General features: G+C 49.3%; 1 protein-coding gene across 1 annotated transcript in view; it reads right to left on the reverse strand.

Moving 5' to 3' along the window:
- The window catches only part of ZNF541 (zinc finger protein 541), a 97978-nt gene that overhangs the window by 13406 nt on the left and 61577 nt on the right, over window positions 1-22995 (reverse strand). Inside the window, exons 11-12 of the mRNA XM_075016654.1 lie at window positions 17552-17627; window positions 16902-16990 (exon numbers count right to left, since the gene is read on the reverse strand). Of these exons, the coding sequence (XP_074872755.1) occupies window positions 16902-16990; window positions 17552-17627 (165 nt within the window). The remainder of the gene's footprint in view (window positions 1-16901; window positions 16991-17551; window positions 17628-22995) is intronic.

Here is a 22995-nt window from a genome sequence, read left to right on the forward strand (position 1 = left end):
AAGCCACTCCAACTCCACTTTAATTATGCCAATTTTCCTTCATGTTTAATTTCGGTTTTCTTTCTGAAAATGCATGTTGCCCTTACAGCAGGAATGCTTCAAGCTTCCTTTTTCTTTTTAAAATTAAGCCCTCATTAGCAACTCAATCAAAACACAGATATAATATCATGTCCCACATACTAAAGGGGGAGTTATCCAAAGTTTTGAGATCACTTATCATTTGCTGTTTAGATCTGAGTTGGTCACTGTTGGGGTTTTAGACATTCACCACTTACTGAATATAATCAGGAGAGTTTGTTTTACTTTGCATTTATAGCGTCGGGAGCCTCAAAGAAGTCCTTAAAGAGCTGCATGCAGCTCTGGAGCTGGCAGTTGAAGACTCCTGTCCTGGTTCCATCCTCTTTGGAATCCCCCTCACCAACCATTCATGTAGTTGAAGGCTACTATCAAATCCTTCCTCATTCTCCTCTTCTGCAGACTAAGTACATTCAGTTCCCTCAGCCTTTCCTCATTAGTCATGTGTCCCAGTCCCCTTTCATTTTCTTTGCTCTCTGTTGGACTCTCTCCAATTTGTCCATATCCTTTCTATAGTGCGGGGGGGTCAAAACTCCAGATGTGCCAGTGCCGAAAACACCAGTGCCGAATAATCACTTCCCTCAATCCGCTGGCAATGCTCCTAATTAATGCAGCCCAATACACTGTTCACCCTGTTGGCAATAGGGACACACTGTTAACTCTTTTCTAGATTCTCATCCACTGTAATACCCAGGTCCTTTTCTGCAGAACTGCCACTAAGTCAGTTGGACCCCAGCCTGTAAGAGTGTTTGGGATTCTTCCATCCTAAATGCAGGACTTTGCACTTGTCCTTGTTGAACCACATAAGATTTCTTTGGCCCAATCCTCTATTTGTCTGTACGGTCTCTCGGACTGTATCCCTACTCTCAAGCATAACTACCTCTCTCCTCAGCTTAACGTTACCCCTGAATTTGCTGAGGGTGCAATCCATCTCACCTGTCAGATCCTTAATGAATATGCTGAACAAAACTGGCTTCAGCACCGACAGCTGAGCCACTACACTTGATACCGTCTGCCAACTAGATCTTGAGTTGTGAATCACCTGTTGAGCCGAACAATCTAGACAGCTTTCTATCCACATTAGAGTCCACCATCCAAACCCTACTTCTTTAAATTGTTGGCAAGCATATAGTGGGAGACTATATCAAAAGCTTTGGCAAGGAAGAGTGAAGTATCTGCCCTACAGCCTTGGCTGAGAGCCAGCTGACTTATAGCTCATATGGTAGACCACATGGCTTTAGCCCGTAAGGTCACAGTTTAATTCTCTCTTGCCAGTGACCCAGGTTCATCAGCCTTACACACAGAGCCAGTTACCTCATTATAGGAGGCAGTTAGATTGGTCAACTATGACTTGCCCTCGGTGAATCCATGTTGACTGTTCCTAATCACCTTCCTCTCTCCTCCAAGTGTTTCAATATTGGTTCATTTGGGTCAGCTTTGTGGTGTTGCAAATGTTCTTGATCAAAGGCAAGGCTACCCTGGATGGCTCTTCTGGCATCAGAATAGTGACCATGGGATCTTTGTCTTCTGATACTCGCCTTAACCTGAAGACCTAGGTTTTCAGGTAGTATTCTAAGCAGCTCTTGGAGGCCCCTATTATGCCTCACCAGCAAAGGGGCAGATGAAGCCACTACTGTTTTATCTGGGGAGAAGGTGGAAGACAACACCAGGGGCACAGGTTCTTCCTTGCTCTCCAGTTCTTGGGGTTCCTCCCTCTATGCCTACTTCCTTCTTCTCCAGAGGTAGACATAGTACCATAGTTCAGTGACAAACTTGCTTTCAATCATCATGCCAACTTTGGTGCCAGGCTCAGCACCAGCCTCATTGCCTAGTCAGGCACTGTGCTCCTATACTCTTGGAGGTTCCCTCATTATCAAGATGGGGGGGGCATCTGTCTGAGGCTACAGATAGGGACATGGTACTGGGTCCCTGGGCTTGTTGGGTGCCAAGGGAGGGTCCAGAAAGACCACTGCGTCAAAGCCTGCCATTGGGTAGGCCAGGGTGGATTGCTGAGAATGGTGCCAGCTGAAACTCAGAGGTCGAGTCTGATCTTGAAGACAACAGGGGTGCTGTGCAGAACAGTGCCAGAGAATGGTGCCAAGGAAAGCAGCATCAAGGAGTAGGGGACAGTTGCTTGAAGCATGGCTGGTTTTCCCCTGAAGAGAAATGGCTCCTTGCATGGTGCTGGTGTCAGTTCCGAGCCACCAATGCCAGTGACTGCAGTAGCCTCAAATGTGTCCATGGAAGATGGCAGGTCCAACCTCCCCATTTGGCTCTTCCACACTGGGGAATCCAACAGGACCAGACTCAACCATTCTGTGTATGCAGCCAGAGTCACTGGCTCCAGTTTTGCATGAGCAGGAGCTGAGTGTCCCAGCATGGAACACACTCTGCAGGCATCATTGCACTCCTCCACACTTAACTGTTGGAGAAAAGTCTTGGCTCATCTTTGCTTCTTAAATAGCACCAGAGACCCACTGTGTACTGCTAGGGGAAAAACCTCCTGATGACTGTGCATGCAGCACGCATACCCCTACTTGGAACTGACATGAGCAATCACTCAAAGAAACACAGTGATTTTCTATGAGACATGCACTCCTTAGGAATGAAGTTCATGAGACATGCACTCCTTAGGAATGAAGTTCATCAGGATTTTATTATTTCACCTATCGGCTACGTCTACACTAGCACACTATGTCAAAGTAGCTTATTTCGATGTTCTTACTTCGAAATAGGCTACTTCGATGTGTATCATCTACACGTCATCCAGGGCTGGTGCCGTCAACGTTCAACATCGACGTAGCAATGGGGAACGTCAAAAGGAGCTGTCCCGGAAGGAAATGCGGAGCGTCCACACACACAAGCACTCTCCGTCGAAATAAGGGGCCAGCAAAGCCTGTGGACAGGGTAACAGGCTGGACTATCCCTTCTGGGGCAAGAGCAAGCAGCTCCCTTAAAGGACTCCTCCCAGACACACCCGGCCTGCACAGCACAAGGTACACAGAGCCAACAACCGGTTGCAGACCCCGTCCACACAGCATGGACCCCCAGCAGCAGCCGCAGCCCTGGGCTAAGGGCTGCTGCAGGCGGCGACCATAGAGCCCTGCAGGGGCTGGACAGAGAGTCTCTCAACCCCTCAGCTGATGGCCGCCATGGAGGACCCCACTATTTTGATGTAGCGGGACGCGGATTGTCTACACACGCCCTACTTCAACGTTTAACATTGAAGTAGGGCGCTACTCCCATCTTTCGATAGGAATAGTGATTTCAACGTCTCGCTGCCTAACATCGATTTCAACATCGAAATAGCGCATGGTGCATGTAGACGCAACGCATGCTATTTTGACGTTGCCCCAGCTACTTCAAAGTAGCTGGCTAGTGTAGACGCACCCATCATGTATTAAAAATAAAATGCATCTTGAAGTGAAACCATAGTGAAAAATGTGTTTAATTATGAAACAATGTATTTAAAAACATTCTGGCTGTGTCTACACAACAAAAATAGCTTCAAAGCAAGCAACTTTGAAGCTGAACGTCTACACACACCCTACTTCAAAGTTAAACTTTGAAGTAGGGCAACACTCCATTCCCAGGAATTGAGTAAGGACTTAGAAAGAGAAGTTACTCACCGTAGTAATGGTGGTTCTTTGAGATGTGTCCCCGTGGGTGCTCCACAATAGGTGACGGGCTTGCCCGGCGCCGCAGATCGGATCTTCCAAGCAGTTTCTGCCGGACCGCGCATGCACCGGCGCGCGCCGCTCCCTTGCGCGCTCCTGGCCATGTGCGCGATCCGGTCCCCGCCAGTTCCTCGACCAACCGCCTCGGGTGCTCCTGCAAAACACTAACAGAGATCCGAAGCGGGGAGGATGGGCGGGTAGTGGAGCACCCACGGGGACACATCTCGAAGAACCACCGTTACTACGGTGAGTAACTTCTCTTTCTTCTTCGAGTGTCCCCGTGGGTGCTCCACAATAGGTGACTACCCAGCAGTAACCCAAGATAGGAGGTGGGTAATCGGATTATGTGCAGCTTGTCCCCGAGAGGACCGCTGCAGAGAGACGGGTATCCTCTTGGAATACCCTGTGAAGGGCGTAATGTTTGGCGAAGGTGTCGTAGGACGACCAGGTCGCCACTCTGCAAATGTCGTTTAACGCAACGCCCTTGAAAAAGGCTGTTGATGCCGCCACCGCCCTGGTGGAATGAGCCCTGGGAGTGGCCGATAAAGGAGTCTTTTTGAGCTCGTAGCACATTTTTATGCAGAATACAACGTGCTTCGAGATTCTCTGCGAGGAGAGACCCTCTCCTTTCCATTTGGGAGCGAGGGAGACTAGGAGTCTATCCGTTTTCCGGAAGGACTTGGTCCTGTCTACATAGAAGGCTAGCACCCTCCTCACGTCCAGGAGGTGTAGGCGCGCCTCTTCGTTGGAGTTATGAGGCTTTGGATAAAACGAGGGTAGAACAATAGGTTCGTTGATGTGAAACTCGGAAGAAACTTTGGGAACAAAGGCTGGATGCAGCCGTATGGTTACCGCCTCCTTGGAAAAAACAGTGCAGGGTGGCGTTGCCATGACTGCCGCGAGCTCGCTCACCCTACAAGCTGACATAATTGCAAGAAGAAAGGTCGTCTTTATTGTAAGGAGGCGGAGGGGAACCGTGGCCAAGGGCTCGAACGGTGGTCCCATCAGTGTGGTAAGCACCAGGTCCAAGTTCCACGAAGGTGGAATCGGTTTCCGAGGGGGGTAGAGGTTTACCAACCCTTTGAGGAACCTGGTAACCATAGGGTGGGCGAACACCGTGTGCCCTTCCTCCTCATGTCTGAACGCCGAGATGGCGGCAAGGTGGACCTTTAACGAGGATAGCGAGAGTCCTCCTCTCTTGAGGTCCAGTAAATACTCTAGAATTGTAGGTATAGGCACCGAAAGGGGGGCCAGCTGTTTGGTAGAACACCAAGCCGTGAAGCGAGTCCATTTTTGTTTGTAGGTCTTCCTAGTGGAAGTCCTCCTGCTACTTTCTAGGACTTGCTGTACTCCCACTGTGCATGTGCTCTCTAGGGAGCTGAGCCATGGATTAACCACGCTTGCAGTCGCAGGCTTTGGGGGTGCGGATCCACTATGGACCCCTGGGCTTGCGTGAGCAGATCCGGCGTCACCGGAAGAGGCATCGGTGGACGGTCCGACATGCGCAGGAGTAGGGGGAACCATAGTTGGCGATCCCACGTTGGGACTATCAGGATTATCTGGGCCCTTTCCCTCCTGGCTTTTTGCAAAACTTTGTGGATCAGCACTGTGGGAGGAAACGCATAAAGCAGGGGGCCCCCCCACAGGATCGCGAACGCGTCCCCCAGGGACCCCCATCCCAATCCTGCCCTGGAGCAGAATCGTGGGCACTGCTTGTTGTGCTGAGTGGCAAACAGATCTATTTGGGGAAAACCCCATGCGTGGAAAATCGGCCGTAGCAGATCGGGACGGATCTGCCACTCGTGTGTGAGCGCAAAACGCCTGCTCAGCTGGTCTGCCTTCACGTTGTGCGCACCCGGCAAGTATGAGGCTTTCAAGATTATATCGTGGGCGATGCACCAGTTCCATAAGCGGATTGCTTCCGCGCATAAGGCACGGGATCGAGCTCCTCCTTGCCTGTTTATATAAAACATGGTGGAGGTATTGTCTGTACTGATCCCGACGACTTTGCCTTGTATGTGGTCTCGAAAGTGTTTGCAGGCGTTGAACACTGCTCTGAGCTCCAGTACATTGATGTGTAGTGACTGTTCCGTGGGTGACCACAGTCCTTGAGTCACCTCTTCGCCCATGTGCGCTCCCCACCCTATGAGGGAGGCATCTGTAGTGAGAAAAACCGATATTTGTGGCTGGTGGAAGGGTACCCCTGTTAGCAAGTTCCTGGGGTTTACCCACCATTGCAGGGATTTGCGCACCCCGGCTGTGGGCGACACCACCCTGTGAACGGTGTGTACTGCCGGTTTGTATACACTCGCCAGCCAGTGCTGCATGCTGCGCATGTGTAACCTGGTGTTCTGCACTACAAACGTCGCCGCTGCCATGTGGCCCAGCAGCTGCAAGCATGTCAAGACCGGCACCGTAGGGCTGAAGGTGATGACTTGCACGAGGGAACCGATGGCCCGAAAGCGAGCCTCTGGTAGGTATACTCTCGCTGTAACCGAGTTTATGCGAGCCCCTATGAACTCTATGTCCTGTGTGGGGTCTATTTTTGATTTTGTCAGATTGATAACCAGGCCAAGTGAGGAGAACGTGTTTGCTGTGACGCGTATCATGCGCAGAACCTCCCCTTTCGAGGCCCCTTTGAGCAGGCAGTCGTCCAGATACGGGAAAATAAATACCCCCTGTCTGTGCAGGTAGGCTGACACCACTGCCAAGGTCTTGGTGAAGACTCTGGGGGCCGAGGAGAGGCCAAACGGTAGGACCTTGTATTGGAAGTGTTCGTTGCCTACCATGAACCGGAGGAATCGCCGGTGAGCCGGATGGATGGTTATGTGGAAGTACGCGTCTTGTAAATCGAGGGCTGCGAACCAGTCTCCATCGTCCAGTGCTGTAAGGATGGAGGCGATCGTGGTCATCCGAAAACGCTGCTTGCGCAGGTACCTGTTGAGGCCGCGAAGGTCTAAGATGGGCCTCCAGCCTCCTGTCTTTTTCTCCGTGAGGAAATACCGGGAGTAGAACCCTTTTCCTTGCAGTTGCTCCGGCACCCTTTCCACCGCCCCTATGAGCACGAGATGGGCCACCTCCTGCCTGAGCCTGGCTACATGGGAGGCCTCCTGGAGGTGGGGCTTGGGTGGAGGTCGCGACGGTGGGAGCGACTGGAAGGGGATGGCGTACCCCGTGGCTATGATCTCCAGCACCCATTTGTCTGTGGTGATCCTTTGCCACTGGTCGTAGAATGGTCGGAGGCGATGGTGGAATAGCCGCTTCGGATGACCTTGTGTGATGGTAGTGATGGCGCAGCCCTGGATCTGTATGTCAAACTTGTGGCCTTTGGCCCCACCCCGAGGACGCACGGCTCTGTTGTGAGCGTCGCCTGGGAGGTCTGTACTGCTGGTGCTGTTGATGTCGCCCTTGCTCGTAACCCCTGTGATACTGGGGGAGCTGTTGCTGGTACTGGTACCGCCCTTGCTGAGGATAGTACCTTTTCTTTGTGTATGGAGGGGTGTAAATCCCCAGGGTCCTGAGTGTGGCTCTTGAATCTTTACTGGAATGAAGGACCGAGTCAGTTGATTCAGCAAACAGCTTCTGCGAGTCGAAGGGAAGGTCAACTATCTTCGCCTGCAGATCCCTCGGTATACCCGAGGTCTGGAGCCAGGACTCCCTTCGCATCACCACTGCGGTTGCTGTGGAACGTGCTGCTGTGTCCGCAACGTCCAAAGCAATCTGAACTCCTGTCCTCACAGCCACGTAGCCTTCTTGCACTATGGCCTTGAGGACCGGCTTTTTGTCCTCTGGAAGCGAGTCCATGAGGGAGGTTAACCTGGAATAGTTGTCAAAATTATGGTTCGCTAAGTGCGCTGCGTAATTTGCCATTCGCAACGTTAAAGTGGAGGAGGAGTAGACCTTTCTGCCCAACAGCTCTAGCTTCTTGGCATCTTTGTCTGTTCCCCCTGTTTTAAATTGAGAAGTTTTTGATCTTTGTTGCGAGGACTCCACCACCAAGGAGTTTGGCTGTGGGTGGCTAAACAGGAACTCCATGCCCTTCGCCGGCACGAAGTATTTCTTATCCGCTCTCTTTTGGACAGGCGGAATAGTTGCAGGGGTCTGCCATATCGTAGTGGCGGACTCTAAGATCGCTTCATCAAGCGGTATTGCTACTCTGGAGGAGGCCGGAGGTCTCAAATTTTTGAGGAGCTTATGGTGTTTCTCTTGCACCTCTGCTGTCTGGATGCCTTGCGTGAAGGCCACCCTCTTAAACAGCTCCTGAAACTGTTTGAGATCGTCCGTAGGATGGACGTCCCCCAGGGCCGTAGCCTCGTCCGGGGAGGAGAGCGAGGAACCGCTGGGGTACGTCTCTCTGGACCCTTCCGGTTCCTGCTGGTGATGGTACACCCTCTCGCTGGAGGTGTGCGAGGGAAAAATCTCGGGGTTCCATGACCAGTCCCCCCTGAGATGCTTGAGTCTCTGTCCCCGGTCGCAATTGCCCTCGGGGGTACGAGATAGTCTGTGGGGATCTTTCCCTAGTAGATTGCCGATGGTGTGTATGCCCCGCGTGGTAGGGGCGACCATGGCAGTATAGGCACTGTTCTTGGGAAGGTGACCTAGACCACTCCCTTGGTGCGTACCCTCTGTGTCTGGGGGAGGGAGATCGTCGAGACACTGGAGAGAGCGATTTCGCATAATAGTCCAGCGGTTCAAACCCCAGGACGGGTGAAGGTGGTGCCAGCCATGGTGAGGCTGGTTGTAAAAATGGAGAAGGGGGCTCCGGGTAGGCTAGGGGGGACCCCTGCCTTCTGGTTGGAGTCTGCAACATGAGGGGAGGGCTGTGAGAAAGCAGCTCCACAGCCCTGTCCGGAGAGGGGCTGCAATGCCTCCTCTTGTGTGCAGCCTTCCCCCTCCCTGGAGGAGGTAACTCCGCCCCCTGATGCGCGGGGGATCCCGGCTCCGTCGGCACCGTGCTAGGCACGCTCGAAGGCGGTGCCACACGTGCAGTGTCCTTCTGCGCCTGCAGGCTACGTGCCTGCGCGCTCTGCACCGCCGGTTCCCTGGGGGTCGGTGCCGCTGCCTGCGGTGCCGCCGGTACCGGCGCTTGTTTAGCCGCCGCCCTGCCTGCGGTGCGGGGCGGCTGGCTGATTATCGGAGGCTGAGCCGCTTCCACGTGGCTCTCCGTGCCGCCGCCAATCAGCTGTTGCTGCGGCTGGGGGCTGCTTGCTCCTCCCGTCCCGCTCACTGTTGCTGCCGGCAGGGATCGGGCTGGAAAGACTTTCCTCCGTTTTTGCGCTGATGGAATGAGGGAGGCAGCTTTTCTTTTAAGGGCCCCGGAGGGTCCCTCCTGCTGCGGCCGCTCCGGCACGTCTGGCTGGAGGGCCTTATCAAGAAGCAGCATTTTAATCCGCATCTCCCTGTCTCTCCGTGCTCTGGTCGTTAATTTAGCACAAAAGGCGCATTTCTGTGCCACATGGGACTCCCCCAGGCACCTTATGCATAGACTGTGCCCATCGGACGCTGGCATCGCCTCTCGGCAGGACTCACATTTTTTAAAGCCTGAAGAGGACATTGTTGGTGAGTCTTTGAGTTTTTAAGCGGGTACTTAGCACCTTCTTTGTGCCGTTTTCCCCGTCCGATGGCCTGCCTCAGCAGGAGGGCTGATGGCCCTAGCTCCTGGCCTCCGGCGCTTGTTACTGGGACTGGACTGAAGCTGTCCCGCTCGTAGTTTTTTGTTTTTTTTTTTTGCAAAATAACAACCGGCTAACTTGTAGTAGCCTAAGTACCTGAAAAAAACTTCAAAGAAAAACAGATAAAGTCGTTGAATACGCTATTTGGCCTTAGCCTAGTCGGATTCCGTCTGCAGCCGACGGCGGTTAAGAGGAACTGGCGGGGACCGGATCGCGCACATGGCCAGGAGTGCGCAAGGGAGCGGCGCGCGCCGGCGCATGCGCGGTCCGGCAGAAACTGCTTGCAAGATCCGATCTGCGGCGCCGGGCAAGCCCGTCACCTATTGTGGAGCACCCACGGGGACACTCGAAGAAGAAGTTGGGTTCCCTACTTCGAAGTAAGGAAAAAAATGTGTGTAGACTCTCTGATGGCTACTTTGATGTGATGCATAACTTTGAAGTTAACTTCAACATTAGCTCCTAATGTAGACGCACCCTCTGTTACCTAAATACAAAGAAGGATTTCTTTTAAACAGAAGCAAAACAAAACAGCACACTGCAACATAAGACACAATGAAAGCAGAGGAGGAACTTAAAGTCACAGCAATTGTTTTCCTTGGCTCTGTCCCTTCATTATGCTTCTGAATCTTCTGCTGTTGAGTGGTGACACTTGAAGTTACTCAGAGTGATAGAAAGCTCAAAAGGCAGTTGTTTGAGCTGACACTGTTCTCAGTTCCCTGAGCTTGAGTCTGTGAAGAGATTGGCCTCTAGGAGCCCTGCTTCAGGGTTACAGCAGGGAGGAGCTAATGTAGCTTCCAGCAGTATGTACTGTCCAGAGGCTTCAAAACATGGCTGGGTATTAGTTTACTGAATTACTAGCTGCCCTAATGGTGACATGTTGCAGCACACATCTTGGCTTTGTATCACCTCCAATAATTGCTTCTCTATCTCCCTCTCTTTTTCCCTACAGTTTTTGCCATGCCAATGAGGTCCCTGACAAATGCCATGCTGTCTTTGGCTACTGCAACAATCCCCCTGGAGACCAATTTGCCTGTTTCTCTCTCCATCCACAAATGCTGCCTCTGCTTCCCCACTATTTTAAATAACTTGTACAAATATTTCATCCTGTTTTCCTTTTTCTGTCCATCAGTTTTGGCAACTACTCAGCCACAGATAAAAGTCCTTCCTTGAGGAACTGGCTGACCAGTACATACGCTTTGGCTGCAGGAATTACAAAATTCACAAACAATTATTAACAAACAAGCAGTCCTGTAGCACCCATGAGTCTTTAAGGAGCCACATGACTTCTTTTTATTTGTGAAGCTACAGATTAACACTGCCTCTCCTCTGAGACAAGCAATTACTGTTCATATTCTAGAGAGGATATAACAACATTTTTTCGTATATGCGTATCTGGCTTTCTCTCCCCGAGATTCTTACAAGTCTCAGCAGAACCGCAGCCATGGTAAGTGATGTGGTGTAATAGTATTTTTCTCTGGGCGGTATACGCATTTTGACTCTGCCACTGTGCCTCAGATGCTGGCCAGGAAAAGAGAGAGAGAGCTGAAGTTGGGAATGATGTTCCTGGTCTGGCTTTGGATTTCCACTATGACTTGGAGGTGCTCATATGGCCTTGGAGGGAAGAGCAGGGCGAATGTGGGAGTGAGACAGATACTAATACCCCCTCCATCCCTTTTAGCTGTTCTAGTGTCCTTACTCTGGATGACCTGAAGCAGGTGACAAGGGGGTAGAGAACTGACTTACTCAAAAAGACAAAGGACACGCCAGAGAAATGCCGCAGTCAAGATATACACCAAGATGGTTCCCCAGAAGTCTGCAGGAGCAGAAAGGAATTGCAAACTATACCTGTGTAGCTTTTCCTCATAATCTACAAGCAATACCTAAGCAATTTTTCAGCCTTACATTTTGCTTTATCTCTCCTGTATGAGAGACGTAGGCTACGTCTACACTAGCCCCTTCCTTTTGGAGGGAGCATGGTAACAAGCAAGTTTGGAAGATGCTCATGAGGCAGGGGCCTTTTGAAGGAACCCCTGCCAGACTTCGAAAGCCCCTTCTTCCGATTTGGTTTGAGGAAGAAGGGGCTTTCGAAGTCCAGGGGTCCTTCAAAAGGTCCCCGTCTCCACGAGCGGCGTGCAATTCAAAAGAGGCACTTTCAAATCATGCACAGCCACCATTATGCTAATGAGGTGCTGCATATTCTTGGCAATACCTCATTAGCATTTTCCCAAGTCGCTCATTACCATGCCCCTTCCAAAAGGAAGGGGGTTGTGTAGATGTAGCCATGGTGAAAGTGCAGAGAAAAAGTGATAGGGCTCTGTAATAATTGCCTGAAGCATTTTTAACAGTCTAACTCTATGTAAGCCTGTGAAAACCTAAGAGTTTGGCTATCCTCACAGCAAGGCTTTTTGCTGTACAAATGTGTGTTACTAGGCACTTATACCTCAGCAAGGAATTGGACTCTTTGTAGCTTTATGGGCATGCAATGTGCATGTCTACCTCTTAGAAAGTGAGAATGCTAACCATACTGCTTTTCCTGTAATCACTTTCTCAATAAACTATTGCAATCTGTGCAAAAGAATGTTTTCATTTCTTGAATCTGCCATTGTGGAGGTGAGAGGGAGACTGAAGCTGCAACATGCTAACAACCATCATTTTGAGCTGGAGAATGGGGTTGCAGGAGGGGACTCAGACCGCTGAGCAATATGGGCATGTGCCTTCCATGCTATGGGCCTGAAAATGGTTGATAGTTGGGGTTTCGGCATGAGATAGAGGTCATTCACCCTGCCAGAGTCACTGCCATTTGGACAAGTATATAGGGTAGGGCAGGAGTGAATCATTAGCATGAGCAGATGGAGGAAGGCAAGGATCTTAGACTTACATCTGCCTACAATGGCTACAGCCATGAGGCAGACAGAACAAAGTGTAACAATAATAAATGAAAATTTATATATAAGATTACTAATTATTAAAAAACACACAGGCCAAGGTTCCCTCCTTAGGATCAGCCTACTCTATTCTGGTCTGCATTGCTGTCTGGGAATCATGGCTGATTCCAGCATGGTATGAACCAAGCTTTCCTTGAAGACTTATGTAAAATCCTGTCCAGCTCCTCAAAACCTGGACAAGTCACATGTCCTCTTCCAGACATTTTCTTTTATTGGACCAACTACTGGTGGTGACAGAGACAAATTTTCAAGATAGAGAAGTTACTCACCTGTGTAGTAACGATGGTTCTTCGAGATGTGTCCCCCTGGGTGCTCCACAGTAGGTGTCGGGCTTGCCCCGGCGCCGCAGATCAGAAATTTCCAGCAGTCTCCGTCGGGTCGCACATACGCCGATGAACGTCGGTCCTTCGTGTGCTTATAGTCAGATGTGCGATCCGGTCCTTGCCAGTTCCTGATCAACTGCTCCGGATGCTTCTGAAAAACACGAAACAGAGCTCCGAAGTGGGGAGGAACGGGTGGGTAGTGGAGCACCCATGGGGACACATCTCGAAGAACCATTGTTACTACACAGGTGAGTAACTTCTCTTTCTTCTTCGAGTGGTCCCTGTGGGTGCTCCACAGTAGGTGACTACCCAGCAGTGACCCCAAAAAAGGAGGCGGGTACCCAATTTATGTGCAGCTTGCCCTTGAAAGGACTGCTGTCGACAGGCGTGTATCCTCATCAAACACCCGGTGCATGGCATAGTGCTTGGCAAGGGTGTCATAGGATGACCAAGTCGCTGCTCTGCAGATGTCTCTTAGCGCGATTCCCTTGAAGAAGGCCGTTGATGCTGCCATCGCTCTAGTGGACTGAGCCCTGGGCGGAACTAGCAGAAGGGTCTTGCGAAGCTCATAACACAGTCTTATGCAGGATACGATGTGGTTTGAAATCCTTTGTGAGGATAGGCCTTCCCCTTTCGACCTGGGTGTGAGGGACACCAGGAGTCTGTCCATTTTCTGGAAAGGCTTAGTCCTGTCTATGTAAAAGGCCAAAGCCCTCCTCACATCTAGTAAGTGCAGCCGTGCCTCCTTGCTGGAGTTGTGAGGCTTAGGATAAAACGAAGGTAATATTATTGGTTTGTTAATGTGGAACTCTGAGGAAACCTTTGGAATGAAGGGGGGTATAGGTTTGCCAACCCCTTTAGGAACCGAGTGACAACAGGATGGGCGAATATGTTTGGCCCTTCCTCTTTGTGTTGAAAAGCTGATATAGCCGCAAGATGGACCTTTAGTGAGGATAGGGAGAGACTGTCTCGTTTGAGCTCCAGCAGATAGTCTAGAATTACAGTTATAGGGACGTCCAGAGGAGCTAACTGCTTGGAAGAGCACCAGGAGGTAAATCGCGTCCACTTCTGCTCGTAAGTCCTTCTGGTGGAGGTCCTCCGACTGCACTCCAGGACTTGTTTCACTCCCTCCGAACATGTGCTCTCTAAGGCGCTGAGCCATGGATTAGCCACGCCTGTAGGCGGAGTCCTTGAGGATGTGGATGCACTATGGACCCCCAAGCCTGCGTGAGAAGGTCCGGCACTGATGGTAGGGGAAGTGGCTGGCGGCATGCCATGAGCAGGAGCACAGGGAACCATTGTTGTCAGTCCCAGGTTGGGACTATGAGTATCATGTGTGCTCTCTCCCTTTTGGCTTTCTCCAAAACCTTGTGGATGAGTGTTGTGGGAGGGAACGCATAGAGTAGAGGGCCCTTCCATGGGATCAATAAGGCATCCCCCAAGGATCCCTGCCCTATGCCCGCTCTGGAGCAATACTGGGGGCATTTCTTGTTGTTGTGAGTGGCAAATAAATCGATTTGGGGAAACCCCCATTTGTGAAACACTCTTCGGAGCAGGTCGGAACGGATCTGCCACTCGTGCGTGAGCGCAAAGCATCTGCTGAGTTGGTCCGCCTTTACGTTGTGAGCACCCGGTAAGTATGAGGCTTTTAGGGTTATATTGTTGGCAATGCACCTGTTCCACAACCCGACAGCCTCCACACAGAGCGCACGAGTTCTGGCCCTTTCTTGTCGGTTGATATAAAACATGGTGGAAGTGTTGTCGGTATTTATCCTGACTACTTTGCCGTGCAGGTAATTTCGAAAATGCCTGCACGCATTGAACAATGCTCTGAGCTCTAGTATGTTTATGTGCAGTGTCTTTTCCACGGGGGACCATAACCCTTGAGTAACTTCGTTGCCAATGTGCGCTCCCCATCCCATATGGGATGCATCTGTCGTGAGAAAAATGGTAATTTGCGGTTGGTGAAAAGGCACCCCTACTAGTAAGTTCTTGGGGTCTGCCCACCATGCCAGTGACCTTCACACCTCCATTGTGGGCAATACTGCCCTGTGGATGGTATGGGCTATTGGTTTGTAAACGCGCGCCAACCAATGCTGCAGGCCTCGCATATGCAGCCTGGCGTTCTGTACCACAAACGTGGTGGTTGCCATGTGTCCCAACAGTTGTAGACATGTTAGGATTGGGACAGTGGGGCTGTGTTATTACTTGTACCAGGGATTTGATGCCATTGTGGGGGTGAGAGGGAGACTGAAGCTGCAACATGCTAACAACCATCATTTTGAGCTGGAGAATGGGGTTGCAGGAGGGGACTCAGACCGCTGAGCAATATGGGCATGTGCCTTCCATGCTATGGGCCTGAAAATGGTTGATAGTTGGGGTTTCGGCATGAGATAGAGGTCATTCACCTGCAGGGCACTCGGTGCCAACTCCTTAACGGTCGGAGGCCCTTGCACGGGCACATGCGCCGTGGCTTTCCCACTATGAGAAGCCAGCGGGCTCGGGCCCTGTGCTCCGCTCGTCCCACTCACAGAAGTTACTGGCAGGGATCGAGCTGGTGAAAGCTTCTTTTTCTGCACAGAGGAGGTTAGGGAAGCCCCCTTCCTCTTGTGCGACCCCGAGGATCCCTCCTTGTCAGGCTTCTCCGATGGTCCAGGCTGGAGGGTCTTAAAAACAGGAACATTTTCAGCCTCATTTCCCTGTCCTTTCGGGCTCTAGCTGTAAGCTTAGAGCAGTGAGGACATTTCTGAGGGACGTAGGCTTCCCAGAGGCAACGGATACATTTGCTATGCCCATCTGAGGCAGGCATAGCCTCACGGCATGAGTCACATTTCTTAATCCCCGGCGAGGACATTGCTCGAACGTTAAAGTCTTTGAGTGCTAATAGAGCACTTAACAGTTATTCAGTCCAGTAACAGATAACAGATAACGTTCGCAGCCTTAAGATAGCAGACCCGCCTGAGGCGGCTGCTTCTGTACTTTTCCTTGCTCTATTTTCTTTTTAACTATATACACATCTAACATAAAACAACTTCAACTATAATAACTAAGCTATCAACTAATAACTATTAACAGTAAGTAAATCAGATTTTATCTTTCTCAGGCGTTGGAGCTGGAGTGGATTCCGTCTTCAGCCGTTGGTGGTTGAGAAGGAACTGGTGGGGACTGGATCGTGCACGTGACCGTAAGCACGCGAAGGACCGATGTGCATCGGCGCATGCGCGACCCGACAGAGACTGCTGGAAATTTCCAATCTGCGGCACCGGGACAAGCCCGACACCTACTATGGAGCACCCACGGGGACCACTCGAAGAAGAAGACAGAGTTCTTCTAAGCTTGTCTTTGTCAATAAGAGAAGTTAGCGCAATAAAAGATATTACCTCACTCACCTAGTCTTTCTAATACTCTGGGATTAATACAGCTACAACAACACTGCATACAACACACTTCTTCTTGTCAAATCTGATTTTTACACAGGTCCTCCTGAGCTGTTTGTTCTTTATTTATCACTGTTTGCCAAGCCAGTCATGGTCTCGAAGACATTTAGCAAGGTCCACAAGATAATTATTCTAATGGCAGCCTGGCCACATGAGCTTCCTACATTTATCCTTCTCCCCAGATGGTGATGAAATCCAGGGTCTCAGCTCAGATCCAAGTAACTGCTCAAGGCATGTTCTAAGGTTTGTGGAGTCTTATTGTAACTATTGTGATACACTCAAATCCAGATGCAAAAGGACAAAATCTGGCAACTGTTCAGTTTACGGACAGGGAGGAGACAACTGAATGAACTGATCCTAGTGTAGGGGAGAGCACACAGGTAAACAGATAAGTTAATAATGACCTCTTGTGCAGGATATCCAATGGAAGACTGCCAAAGTGGACAATACATTAGACTAACCCAAACTGCAGCAAAGTTAGCTCAATTTGAAAAAGGACGTCAGAGGTCATGATAAACGCAGAGCCAGAGAATACATTGTGTGTACACAAGTATTTTCAAACCAGATTAATCTGACCAGTTTAAATTACCTTTGTAGACAATCCCTTATCCTAATCTCTTTGAAATTCTCAGCCACACAAATTCCACGTGTAACTCTTTTAAAAAACAATTAAAAATATTTAGCTTTGAGAAAGAGTGTACGAATAACTCCTTTAATTAATTCATGAAGGACTTCTAGCAATCTGAAATCAACGTCTGCATAGAAGTCTTACCTTCTTCTGTATCAGGTAAAAATCTTTCTTATGTAGACAAAAAGCCTTTTTAAACAACTGCTTCTCAACAGGTGTCCAAACATCTGAACCTAATGGTAATAAGATGCAAATTATTAGATCACATAGCATGCTTAATAGACCACCACACTTATAAAATTAAAACACTTGATTATTCATGTACACATTTTTTCTCTCTCAGGGAAACTTAATTCCAATCTATCCAAAACAGTAATCAGTAATACATTAGAAATGTCTGAAGAATTCAAATTACTACTGGCACAGGAAATGCCACATACTATAAAACATATGCACCATTGCAAAAAATACCACACAATAGCTGAGCGTCTGTCAATGCCATGTTTCAGTGTACTTCTTCCCTTAGGGTGTCACTGCAGGGCAGTGCATGCTAAAAAGTCATGCTGTCACAGGAGAAGCAGGGAGTTAACATAAGAAAACAGTGTAAACAAGATTAAAATTGAAGAGTTCATCACATTTTATAGCACTGTAGGGAAAGAATCTTTTGTTTGTTCTTTAAATGCATGTATTTTTAAAGCCGAATTAAAGGCAAACCACAGTGTTATCAAATTACTGCATGTCCATTAGCATCTCAGTTCACTGATTCCAATCAACAGGTTTTGTTTTTAATTTACCTGCGTAACGATAGTCAGCAAGAGCGTGGGATGGAGCTTTCTGAGGTCCTCTGAACAGCAGCATCTCAAGGGCCTCCTGTAACAATTTAATCCAGAAAGTAATCAGAGCCCTCAAAAGGGAAGCGGGGAGATACATTTTGACCTCAGCTATGCTGATATAAATCCACTGACTTTAGTGATTCATGCTGGCATCACTAAGGGAATTTGCTTGTAATGTAAGACTCTCTAAGGGTCTGATCCAAAGCCCACTGAAGTCCATGGGAATTTTTCCACTGATTTCAATGGCTTTAGATCATGCCGCAAGTGTTTAAAAAAATGCCTATTGTGCAAACATCTTGTGCAGAAAGAAGCAATGTCCTGCAACGTGAAGGGGCTTATTTGTCCTATGCTTCTGTTGCTTTGCCAGCACAAAGCAGTCACACGACAACCAAAGACCACTGCCAGCCAGGGACATCCCAGGCTTATGATCCTTCTCTGCCTCAAAAAGGAAGCATCATGGGGCATTTGGGGGCACGCTGCAGGAATGAGGGTATGGTCAGAGTGTTCTGTAGGAACCATTAGTGCAAGCCTAAAGACTACTCTAATCTGTGCTTCAGGTGAATGAGTAAGCCCCTGAGGGGCACATTGCCTGCCTTCTCACTCCTTTTGCTAGGTTCAGCACTGGCTCAGAAACAACTTGGTCCTAAGCCAGTAGACCTTGGAAAGATTTGCCACTGACTTCACTGGCAGCAGAGACCAAATCCTAAGTGTGATAGTTACCACAAGAGGGGAGAGATGATAGATTGTCTTTTAAAATATGTAAAAGGCTGTTGTAAAGAAGATAGAGGTCAAATATTTTCCAGGTCCACCGAGGACAGGACAAGAAGTAATTGCTGTGGAGCCCCCCAGAATACCGCCAGTGCAGTGCCCTATACATGACCCTGCTGACCCTCCTCAGTTCCTTCTTGCTGGCTACTCCAACAGTGGGGAAGGAGGGTGAGCAACACATCTCAAAGAAACGATAGTTACAATGGCGACTAGCCACTATTCTTCTTCGAGTGCTTGCTCATATCTATGTGAGTTAGGTGATTCTCAAGACAAACCCATCAGGAGGAGACAGCAGGCCACAAAGGCAGCGTCCCATCCAGACTTCACAATAGCACAGTGAGACGTAAATGTGTGAACAGAGGACCATGTTGCAGTTCAACAGATTTCCTGGAGAAGCACATGAGCCAGGAAGGCAATTGAAGAGGTCTAAACTCTCATAAAGTGCACTGTGACGGGCAGTAGGGAAACCTTAGCAATGTCATAGCATGTCCATATACAGGGCGTGATGCAGGAAGAGATGCGTTGTGACGAAACCAAGAGACTCTTCATTCGATCAGCAACGGCCACAAAGACCTGTGAGCTTGAAGAAGGGCTTGGCCCATCCGATGTAGAAGGCAAGGACCTGCCTCACATTGAGAAAGTGCAGTTGCTGCTCCTGCTGGGAGCTGTGAGGTTTAGGATAGAAAATAGGAAGGAAAATGTCCTGGCTAATATGGAAGCTGGACACTACTTTCAGTAAGAAAGCCAGGTGAGGGCAGAGTTGGACCTTGTCCTTACGGAACACTGTATACTGTTCAACCATGAAGCCACCACACCATGAGGTGAAGGGACAAAGTCTGGGTGACAAAGGCCACTGTGGTTTTGCATGACGAGGTCTGGGAACAGGGGAAGTCGAATGGGCAGAAGCACCAAGAGCTCCACCAGCATGGAGTTTCAGTGCTCACAGGCCCAAGCCGTGGCTATCATGGAAATCCTGGCAAATGGAGCCAGACCAGTGTGAAAAGCGGGACCTGCTGCCAGAGTGCAAGCAGTGCCAAGTCACGTCCAAGTTGGCTGCTGAATGGGGCCAGTGCAATTAGATTCTGGAGCCTGAATTGGAACAGCATCAAGACAGGTGTGGGGCTGGTGAGACATGGTTCCGAGGGTCACTGCGGAGGGCAAAGAATGTCGAAGATCTGGAACCAGAGCCATCCATCACGGAGACTCTCAAACAGGAGAAGCCATGCATCCAGCTAGACTGAGATTGAAGCAGTGAGTGTGACAAGTGTCGTGAGTCAGACAATGTAAACAGCTGGGTTGGGACTCAGAGCAGTGCCAGGACACCAAGCCTGAAGAGGCAGAGCCAATAGAGCAGGCTTACCCCTGGAGAAGTGCTTAGGAGCAGAAGCTTCCCTCTGTGCTGGGCAGTTCACCATCTCGATAAGCCCCATGCTTCCTGGTCTGTATCAGGCATAGCTGAAAGGCCAACAAGCCCTCGTTCACCTCTGGGTAAATCTAAGAGGGTCAGCTCAGTGCACATGACGCTGGGGCATCAGGATCACAGGCCCTAGGACCATCTGGTGCTGTCTGCACTGAAGGTACTGGTGTCACTCACTCTTTGGACTGCCACCTTGTCGTGGTGAGTGAAGTTGTGTGTTCCAATGACCCTGACAGCGATGCCGTAGGGAGTCCTGTACTCCCAGCAGGGTCTCCCATAGTGGCAAGATCAAGGGGGAGAGTCTAGACAAAGAATGATCCTGAAGTCCTCAACAGCAGAAGAGGCAGAGGATAGCAAATGCACTGCTGCAATGGCTGTGAAGGCAAGTGAAGGCTGCAGCAGACAGGAGACTCCCACTTGTCATGGATCGCATCCCACTGGACCTGAGCCTTCTATCCATCAAGAACTGTGTGGTGGCTGCAATGCAACAGTCTCTCCATGTTAAAAGATGTCACGCACAGGCATCTTCCTCTGCATACTACATATTTACTCTCCAAAACTTAACCCTATGGAGACTGGCGAACAGTGACGGGAGCAGGATTGTGAAATCTGGAAGCTCTTAGTCATGAATCAGCATGTAAGCAGTGGATGTATGATCAGTCATTACGTTTCGAGGACTGAGGTGGTAGAACAGTCCGGCTGCTGCATCGTCGACTGAGCAGCCCTATTTAGGATCCACTCTGCTCCACCCCACATGGCTGAAAAGGTGCCCTAAAAATAGTCCGCCTCAACCCTCCTGACTGGATAACCACGTCCAGTGGGTTCACCTCTATGTGATTGAAATCACACAGTAAATTTTGGAACATGGAATATCTGTACTCTAATGGACAATCCAGAGAGTGAGTGACCTGAAAGACACACAGCAATTATTACCTGTGAGCTGCAATGATTCAACATTGATACAGTGGCCCTGGCAGAAACGTGTACACCAGAAGAAGGACAGCTAAGAGAAGAAGGTGGAATGTACACATTTTTCTGGAAAGGAAACCCAAAGGAAGAAAAACAAATTCATGGAATATGATTTGCCATAAAAAATGAACTAACAAAGATCCTTTCTGAAGCTCCTGTCAGCATCAATGACCATGTCATGACTCTCCCCCTGAAACTTGCCAAAAGCCAACAGGCAACCGTCATCAGTGCTCATGCACCAACTCTAGATGCCGAAGATGACGTGAAGGAGAAATTCTACACCCAACTGGACACAGTCCTGAAAGGCATCCCGAAATAATCCAAGATTATTCTCTTCTGGGATTTCAGTGCCAGGGTGGGAAGAGACGCAGAGCTCTGGGAGACTACCATTGGGAAAGAAGAAGTTGGCAACAGCAACTGTAATGGAGTGCTCCGCCTTACGAAATGTGGAGAACATGAGCTTGTCATCACGAACAATACCCTCTTCCACCAGAAAGACAAATTTAAGACCTCATTGCAACATCCTCAGTCAAAACACTGGTACCTCACAGACTATGTCACCATACCTGCTCGGGATCAGCATGATGTTCTTTTCACACATGCAATGACTAGTGTGGATGACTGCTGGACTGATCACAATGGCAATTAAGATTGTCATCAAATGGAGAAGTCAGAAGGAACAGATCCAACAAAAGATCAGTGTAAAAAGCTTGAAGGACTCCTTCAAATGAAGTAACTTCCAGATAGCAGCTTCCTTTGGAATGCTAACAGTACACCCTAAATATGTGGAAGAACACTGGTGTCAACTGAAAAATGCCATCATTGGAGCTTGTGGAGAAACAATTCATTCCCAGTTCAGGAAACATCAGGAGTGGTCTGAGGAGAACGATGTGGAAACTGAACACTTGACTGAAGCAAAAAGGAAAGACTTTAGGGCCTGGCAAAGCAACATCAACTGCGCAATGAACAGAGAAGCACACACCAAGGCAGAAGTCCAAAGTAAAACAAGGACTCTGAAAAACCAGTGCGAGAAGGTGCAAGACTACTCCAGCATCTCACAGACATCAAAAATACAAGAGATTTCTTCAATACTATCAAAGCTGTTTCTGGACCGATGAACCATAGAATCACTCCCCTGAGATCAAAGGATGGCACCCAACTCTTGAAAGTAAATGAAGCCATAGCTTCTCGCTGGAGGGACCACTATAATTAGCTTTTGAACCCCCTTGCACCATCGTTGTATAATCCCTTGACCAAATCCCTCAGCAACCACTCAGTGACACTCTTGCAACACTTCCTACCCTGAATGAGGACCAAGCTGCCATCAAAACAATGAAGTACAGCAAGGCAACCGGATTAAATGGAATTGCAGCTCAAGTCTTCAAAGAAGGCAGGCCAGAGCTGCCCAAACTGTACCTCTTGATTCTCAAGATCTGGGATAGAGAGCAGATGCTGCAAGATTTCAAAGACATGCTGATCACCAGTCTCTTCAAGAAGGGCAACAAGTCAGACTGCGGAAACTATCGTGGCATCTCCCTCCTGGCAATGGCAGGGAAAATCTTAGCTCGAACCCTTGCAAAGCTACTCCTGCCACTCTCAGAAGAAATTATCCCAGAATGCCACTGTGGCTTCCGACCATTCTGAGGAACAGCAGACATGATCTTCACCACCCGGCAACTACAAGAAAATATTGTGAACAAAACCAAGCCTTATACATGAGTTTTGTCAACCTGACCAAAGCATTCGACTCAGTTGTAGCACTCTGTAAACCATCCTCTCAAAGACTGGCTGCCCCAAAAAATTCATTAGCATCTTGAGGCTGCTTCGCAACAACTTGACTGCCACGTTATTGAGCAACAACAGATCCCAAAGTGACCCCCCTTGAGGTCAAAACGGGAATCAGCAAAGGCGGCGTCATCGCTCCGTTGTTGTTCTGCATCTTCACTGCCACGACCCTTCACCTCATTTATGGCTAGCTTCCAGAAGGTGTGAATATTGTCTGCAGAACAAACAGGAAGCTTTTCAGTCTCAGGAGACTGAAGGCTAGAAGCAAGCCCTCCACAACATTGATCACAGAACTCCAGTATGCAGATGACAACATGGTTGCTACTCTTTCTCCCAAAGCCCTTCAGACCATTTTAAGTGCCTTTGCTGAAGCATACAAGAATTTTGGCCTTACACTGAACATCAAAAAGACAAAGGTGCTCCACCAACCCTTGCCAAAGGAACAATCTCATGTACCGTCTACTGA

The sequence above is a fragment of the Carettochelys insculpta genome, chromosome 22, assembly GCF_033958435.1.
Source record: "Carettochelys insculpta isolate YL-2023 chromosome 22, ASM3395843v1, whole genome shotgun sequence".
Taxonomy (NCBI): domain Eukaryota; kingdom Metazoa; phylum Chordata; order Testudines; family Carettochelyidae; genus Carettochelys; species Carettochelys insculpta.